General features: G+C 47.8%; 2 protein-coding genes across 6 annotated transcripts; one reads left to right on the top strand and one right to left on the bottom strand.

Moving 5' to 3' along the window:
- Positions 1 to 1,957: 1,957 nt before the first annotated feature.
- On the top strand, positions 1,958 to 2,844 carry LOC123176649 (monothiol glutaredoxin-S9). The gene has a single exon (XM_044590752.1). It carries the CDS (start codon positions 1,986 to 1,988, stop codon positions 2,499 to 2,501), a length of 516 nt encoding a protein of 171 aa, XP_044446687.1. The 5' UTR covers positions 1,958 to 1,985; the 3' UTR covers positions 2,502 to 2,844.
- A 1,006-nt stretch (positions 2,845 to 3,850) lies between these two features.
- LOC123183102 (uncharacterized) lies at positions 3,851 to 7,687 on the bottom strand. 5 transcript variants are annotated; one of them, XM_044595837.1, is made up of 6 exons: positions 7,410 to 7,687; positions 5,989 to 7,104; positions 4,959 to 5,162; positions 4,714 to 4,863; positions 4,393 to 4,514; positions 3,853 to 4,293 (listed from the first exon to the last, which is right to left on the bottom strand). In XM_044595837.1, exons 1-3 carry the CDS (start codon positions 7,587 to 7,589, stop codon positions 5,157 to 5,159), a joined length of 1,302 nt encoding a protein of 433 aa, XP_044451772.1. In that variant the 5' UTR covers positions 7,590 to 7,687; the 3' UTR covers positions 3,853 to 4,293; positions 4,393 to 4,514; positions 4,714 to 4,863; positions 4,959 to 5,156. The 5 variants fall into 5 exon arrangements, with proteins under 5 accessions (XP_044451770.1, XP_044451771.1, XP_044451768.1 ...); XM_044595835.1 differs by lacking the exon at positions 4,959 to 5,162 and having other exon boundaries at positions 3,851 to 4,312; positions 4,653 to 4,863; XM_044595836.1 differs by lacking the exon at positions 4,959 to 5,162 and having other exon boundaries at positions 3,851 to 4,312.
- Positions 7,688 to 7,826: the final 139 nt, after the last annotated feature.

Genomic DNA, 7,826 nt, shown 5'->3' with positions numbered 1-7,826 from the left:
CTTGCACCCGCACGGAGACGAACCATAGATCTGGGTTACCGGGCACCCATTAGAAGCAACCCAAGGGGCCACCGACGAGGGGCGCGCCATGCCAAAGGATGGCACCAAATCGGGTCAGGAGCTCGCTGGATCTGGCGTATCAAGCCTCCAGCGGCGGACGGGTACTCCCTCCACGGCCACCAGCCACCCAGGACAGTTGCGCCACCAGGACTCGAAGGAAGCAGCCCACCTCACCCACACGCCCGCTGAGGGACGCGCCACCACCAAGCAGGCCATGGACAGCTAAGACAGGGTAGTCCGCAGGGGCGATATTCGGTCCTTGATGCCATGGGAGAGAGAGGAAGCACTCTCGGGAAGCAGGGGGAGAAGGAGGCGGAAGTATTGTTATTTAGGGCATGAAGACCAGACGAACCCAAGAATGAGTATAGAAATACTAGATATGAAAAACCCACTGGCGACACATAGGTTCGTGAAACACTTCATTTCTGAGTTGAATACAATCAATGTGTTGTCCAGTGCATCGTCGAACAGGTCATCTGTAGGCTTGGCTGCTCAATCGAGCTCAGCCTGGAAGCCACTCCCGCTTGGGCTGATGAAAATCAACATAGATGCTGGGCTGTTCAATACTGGAGTAGGAGCATCGGCAGCAGTATGCAGAAACCATGTTGGCTTGTACTTGGGCTCTTCGACATTATTTATTCCAAGAGTTACCGATCTGGTAGTCTTGGAGGCCATAGCCTTCTGTGAGTCACCAGCACTTGCAGAGGACCTTTCTCTTCAGAACTTCGTGGTGGCGTGTGATTGCAAACCAGTGATAGATGACATAGATGATGGAAAGGGGGAGTTTATTTCGCAGTAATTAGAGAAATTTCACTTTGCATATCCAATTTAATAGGTGTAGTTTTAGTTTTGAAAATAAAGCATCGAATGTTGATGCACACAATCCTGCCAAACACTCCCTTTTGCTCGACAGGTCATAACTTGTGGCTGATTAACCCGCATGACCCAGCTTGTATCCCTCTCATTGTCCAAATAGATCAATAAAGTGTTGGCACCCCTTGCAAAAAAATGAAGAGAAAAGTATGTTTTTGATCCCTTAAGTTTCCAAAAGTATAGACTTGGTCCCTCAAGTTTTTTTGGTATATATTTGGTCCTTCAAGTCTAAAAAATGGATAAGTTTGGTCCAAATTCAGATTTTGAGCACGTTGACCAGGGTTTGACCGATGAACAGTAATTTTTTTTTAAAAATAGCAAACAAATTCAGAAAAATTTAATTTTTTGTGACAACCAACATGCTTGGGTGCGCTTGGTGCATGTGAATTTTTGTGGTCAAATAATATCCGAGGAGCTGTAGTAAAAAAATGCTTTTTTAGCCAAAATTAGTTTCTTTTTGCCACGAGATCCTCGGATGTCGAAACACACACAAATTTTCAGGCACCAAAGCATCTAGATTGCCACAAAATTTTAGTGTTTTTTTTTGCTATTTTTTTGAATTTAGTGTTCACCAGTTAAATCCCCGGTCAAACGTGGTCAAACCCGGTCAGCGTGCTTAAAATCTGATTTTGGACCAAACTTATCCCTTTTTGAAACTGGAAGGACCAAGTGTATACCAAAAGAAGCCTATACATTTTAGGAATTGAAGGGACAAAAACATAGTTTTCTAAAAAATGAAGCAACCTGATCCTCGTGCGCCAGCCGGCTAACGGGCGGGCCCACTAGGCAGCAGGAGAGAGCCAGCCACCCCAGCAATAGTGACCTGCCACGTAGCCGGGCCCATGAAACCGCCCCGCAACCGCGGCTGAACCGCCGCCACGTCACGGCGCGTTGCATGCACACAATCGCACGGAGCGCGAAAAAGCCGCGGTCGCCGACGTCCTCGCCGCGTGGAGCCCGCCCAAGAGAAGAACGCATACGCATACACACCTGGCCGGCGCTGGCGATGGTCGTCGGGTGACGCCACCCCACCTTCCTCCCTTTTAATTTATATGTCCAGCCTCGCTCCCGTTGCTCGTCACACCACGGACGCAAGCTGCACACACCACAGCGGCACGCACCGATCGATCAGCGTCGAGGTCGAGATGTACCAGGCGATCCCGTACAGCGCCGGGCGGCTGCCGGCGTGGCCGCGGCGGTCCGAGCCTGCCGAGGTCGTCGGCGCGGCCGGTCAGGAGAGCAGGCGGGCAGGCGACGGCGGGGAGGCGGTGAGGAGGGCGGTGGCGGAGAGCCCGGTGCTGGTGGTGGGGAGGCGCGGGTGCTGCCTCAGCCACGTGGTGGAGCGGCTGCTGCAGGGGCTCGGGGTGAACCCCGCCGTGCACGAGGTCGCCGACGAGGCTGAGCTCGCCGCGGCGGTGACTGGAGACGCCGGCGACGAGGCCGTCGTGGCGCTGCCGGCCGTTTTCGTGGGCGGGAGGCTCCTCGGCGGGCTCGACCGGCTCATGGCCGTTCACATCTCCGGCGAGCTCGTGCCCATACTCAAGGACGCTGGCGCGCTCTGGCTCTGAGACATTTTGATTAGGAGTTAGTACAGCCAGTAATCTCTTCTCCTTCTCATTTCTTCTTTTGACTCGTGAGGTCATGTGAATTACTGCTGCTCGACCTTCCTCTCTGCTTGGGATCAATCAGTAATGGTGATGATAGTTAGCTAGACGATGATAGTTTTAAATTCTTTTTAAGTGAATTTAGTTTCGACCACACACGCCTGTAAATAGATCGATGAGTGAAGATGGATGTACTCTACTGGAGTATTTAGCACTCCATGTAAATGATGCTCGTTCCCTTCTGTACAGCAGCTAGCTTTGCATGGTTCTCTGGATGACAATCAATCAATCTGTTCTGTTTTTGCCATGTTTTCATGAAACGGCACTGTGTCGGATATTCTGATTGTGTTGAGAAGAGAAACCTCCTCCCAAAAATTAGCTGAACAATTTCTCTTCTGTTTAGCTAATCCACGAGGCAAATCTCTTGCCTTTGTTTTGAAAAAACAACAACCGAGTTCATCATGACAACTTGAGCCCAGGCAAAGTAAACGTTTAACATGGAAATCTCACAGCAGCACCGCTGTCTGTTTTCCCGAGGCACTAACCTGGTTGCTGCGAGACGCCGACCTACGGCTTCAACATTGATTCCCCTGACATGCGCTCTTGAGGGCACTGCGTCTGCGTGGCACCAACCCATTGACTGAAACAAGATGGAGCACTAGTACGAATATGAAATGAGCGTTGACTATCTCCATACGTACGTTGAATAACTACCCATTGCTCATGCATGCTCAAATGCCATTCAGCTAAAAAAGGATTACTGCAGTTAGCACGTCAAGCTCATCGCAACTTGCACGGATTCAGATGAGCTCAGCAGGGTGCCGAGTCTTGTCTTAAACATAGGTATGACAAATGGAGGTCTGATCAAAGCATAGATGCGTAAAATGAAAGAAACCTTGACTAATTGTGCATTGCTGACGCTGAATGCTTCGCGTTCCGATAATGGGAATTCCACCTTTTCTTCTACCGGGAAAACGACGTGAGATAATGCTCTCGAGAGAATGCCCTCGAGGTAAAAAAAAAGAGAGATAGTACGCTACTGAATGAGCTGGTGAAGTTGACACGTCACGCTCAGACACAATTCGCCAGATCCAGATGAGCTCAGCGAGTCGAGAAGCACGAGGGCGTGAGCCAACGGTGGTTGAATTGAAAGGAGAAAGTGACGGCGAAAAAGATCAAACAGAAATGGTCAAGAATTTCCAGAAATCCCTTGTGCGCGCGAGTCTATGACCAGTGAAACGTGCGAGGGGAAGCCGTCTGATGACGCTCAAGGGCTGAAAAATGCACGCATGGCTTCAACATTCAGTCCAGTTGATTCTGGTCGTAAAGTACTCCCTCCGTCCGAAAATACTTGTCGGAAAAATGGATAAAAATAGATGTATCTAGAACTAAAATACATCTAGATACATTCATTTCTCCGACAAGTATTTCCGGACGGAGGGAGTAGATCTTAATTTTTTTCCCTTAAATCCCGTCGTACTTGAATCGAATTGTTTTTCGTGAAATTCCTGTAAAGTTCTCGTGGATTTCCTGACCGCCAAGTTAATTTCACCCCCTGAATTCCGCCTGGAGGCGTGGTAATATTGATAAGGAGATGGCATGACGCCTCCCAGAATTCAGATGCACAATCAACCAGGAGACGTGATCATCGTCACAAATCAAAAGCGTGTAGAAGTAATCAGATGATGACGACTCCGACAGCGCCTTGTACCGCCTGCCTACGTGGGGCGACAAAGGCCACGGTACGACGATTGATCTGAGAGTGGGATAAACATCTGGAAGATCAGATCACTTGCTGACATCAGCGATGTTTGAACAAGTAGTCAGCTTAAGTGGTTGGATTACAGATACTTACTTACGCTGCAGGCAATGGCTTGCCGAGACAGACTCCTGGATAGTCCATGTCACACCTTTGCGCATGTGGTGATGAAAATATGTCATGGATCACTGCCAACGGCCTCCAGGCTCCAGCCCACCCTAGTGGAAGGAAGATTTTGACTAATTAGGACTTGGTCTTTGCTAAGCAAAAATATGCAGTAAGAGAAACGAAACATTTCTGTTTGTGCATCACAGTAAAGCCTAGGTTGAACGGTTTATTTGGTTACTAGTACGTACTAGATATCAAGCTATTGGTCATGTTTCGAATATCCTGTTCACACATATCATCGCCTTCTACCTGAACCTGAGCTCCTTCCTCATCTGCTCAACCTGCAGGTCCCCCCCGCGAGAACCTCGGATATATTTCCGTCATCATCATAGAAGGCCATCTTGACCTTGATCTCTTGTTTCCTCTATGCTTTTGAGTTTTGTCCAATAGTACACTCCCCTGGAACATCCATAAAAACACACAGTTACCACATTTGTATTGTAAGTTTCATTCAGAATTTCAGATAGTACAGTGCGTCTATGGCAGAGGCATACTCCAAGGGGCTTAAGATCATAAGCGAGAACCAGTTGTTGCCACTTTCCGAGACCGTGATCGACATTACAAGCCCAACGTTCCCCCAGGATAATGCAAGTGAAGAATGTCAGAAGTGCTCCCTGTTTTCTGCTTGGTATCATTGTGCACTCTAAGCCGTCCGTAAACATAAAATACCTATCTTGGTTTACACAACGCAATCAGACCTGGAAACAGTGTGCATAAGCTTGAGCCAGATCGCAGCATGAACGATATATACAGTTGTTATACTTACTGCACTTACCGTACAATTTTCATTCCATCATAACTTATTGCCTTGAAACATCATATGCATTTTACGAAAGGAAGAAGTACAGGTATGCCTAGCTCTCATCTAGATGTGAATTAATTAAGTCTCATCTAAGTGACATTACAATGGATAAAAGGAAAAAGAACAAGAAAAAATATGCACTAATCTTCACGTAGAATCAAATAGCATAGGGGTTATATGAGAATTTGTTAATTCTCATCAAGGTGCGAATTAGCAAATCTGAAGAAGAAAAACACACAAAAACAGAGGAATAACCTCAAGGGTTGTCGATCCGAGAAACATGACTTCATAGTACTTGTGAAAAATGAAAAAACACAATCCAGAAGGAGATAACATTTTACTTCCTACTTCCTATAAAAGAAACAGGCAAAGATAAATATTTGACATTGGTGGACAGCAAGTTGCATACTATATTATCTAACCCCATATTATGACTAAAAGAGCGAAATCAATAATTGTTACAGGAAAGGAAACAGAACAATGGCTGGCTTTATTCATACAGCTAAACTTTCTCATCAGAGGGCTAGTGATATGGAGTATTGTTCAAAGCAAAAGAAGGGCATGCACCCAGACACCAACATGAAAAATAACTCAAGTGCATTTATACAACAGAACAGACCAACACACAGCTTCAAAACTACAAGATTTGGCATAGACCCAACGAACTCAAGACAAGCATCTCATGTCCATTCCTCAAAACAGGGAGTGTAAGGTAGACCTACCGGGAAATCTCCAGAAGCGCAAATAACATGCACTTTTTTGTTATTCATATCGTATGACAATGTCTTCTCCTTTCCGTCAGTAAGGAAAATCAAATCACAATCTGGATGAATTGCAAACATCCAGTAGACCTCATTTTCTTTGCGACAATCCCTTCCAAACAGTTCAAGGCAGCCAACAGTACACCTTAGGGTCCACTGTCCAGTATCATAGTTCTCAAGAGCCCAAACAGAGAGCTGGCAATCGTCCGTCCGCCAAGCATACAGGCATCCTTGGGACTGCCCAAAGGAAGGACCAAGATATATGTTTGTCATGGCAGGTGGCAATTTCATTTCCCGCCACACATTTCCCTCCATGTTCACTGTGACTATTGAAAGAAAGTTACAAAAATAAAGGATGGTGCCATTCAGAAAGAAGCACCGTGGATTATTAACATAAGCATCCAACTGGCACCGGATGGAAGTCCATCCTCTGGTTTCTGATGAGTAGATCCATGTCACCGGCAGGCCAATGCCAAATACGGGCACAAACACCACAAAGCGTGAAGGAACGGCTGGATCAGAACCCAAAAAGTAATGGCCTGTGATGGCACGGAAAAGGTCATCATCTGCCTGCTTCTGGTTGTGCAATTCTACAGGAGGAACAGGAGGCAACAAAGCCCACTGCTGAGTAGCAGGATTGCAGACGACATAATCGAATTGATCAGCCTCAGCCCCCCATCTGAAGCGCTCAACAGCCCTGCCTTTCGGAAACGAATTCCATCCGAGTAGCTTAGGATGGGGCGCTTTCCAGCATCTGCAGAGGAGAAGGCTGGTGCTGCATTGTTCGACCTCAAAGTGTCCGTATGTGCCGCGCAAGAAAGGGAGGCCGGGGTCGACCATGGGAGGGCCTTTCCCAGACAAATAGTTGTGGAAGCGCCAGCCGCGGTTGAAATGGAAGAAGCCCGAGAGCGTCTGCGGCGACCTCTTGCGGACGCCGTGGTCGGAGCAGAGGGCGAGCCATGGTCTGGACACGCACTTGAAGCGGCATAGCGACCGGTAGGGCACCCGCGACAGGATCTCCATGAGGACGCCCTCCGGGATGAACACCTGGGCCTGCTCGTGCTTCCTCTTCTTATTCTAAAAAAAATGCAGAGACGAATCGTTTATGCATTCCTCAAAACCCAATTCGTTTAGCAGTTCAATTTGAACTAATTGAACTGCCAAAACGTTTAGTATACATCTCCCTTTTTTTGCGGTGTTAATGAACATTCTGAAATTGAGAAGATGTACTAAACCGGTGTTAATGAACATTCTAAATTGAGAAAATGTACAAAACCAATTCGTTTAGGTTCTTGTTCCTAAATATACATCTTCCTTTTTTTAAGGCAAAAGTTTATAGTACATCTACCAGATCGATCATGGGAAAGAGGATGGGCGCGAACCTCAGACTCTACGGGAACAACGGCGAGGCCCGGCAGCGATGACGGCGGCAACAGAGAAGAACGAGATGGGTCCTCCTGGTCTTGGTCTCCGTCTCCGTGGGTGGACGCCGGTTCCTTGTGCCCGTGGTCTCCTCCATCTCCACCTTCTCCTACTCCTCCTCCTCCTCCTCCTGGCGGCATTGCCTCCGCCGGGTTAGCGCCCTCGCCTCGAACGTCGTCGTCGTCGCGTCGCCTAGGGTTTGGGAAGGGGAACGGGGTGTGGCGTCTTGTTGCCTGGTGCCGTCGTCAACAAAGCGTGGTCGTGGGCTGGCCCAGTTCAGCACCTCCCGTTACGAAAGCCCTAACGCTTAACGGTTTTTTTCCTTATGGTTTTCTCAGTTTTTGTTTTCAAAAAGAGAAGTATGTGGATATTTTGAA

Source organism: Triticum aestivum, chromosome 1D, assembly GCF_018294505.1.
Source record: "Triticum aestivum cultivar Chinese Spring chromosome 1D, IWGSC CS RefSeq v2.1, whole genome shotgun sequence".
Classification (NCBI taxonomy): domain Eukaryota; kingdom Viridiplantae; phylum Streptophyta; class Magnoliopsida; order Poales; family Poaceae; genus Triticum; species Triticum aestivum.
This window is presented reverse-complemented; position numbering and strand designations above follow the sequence as displayed.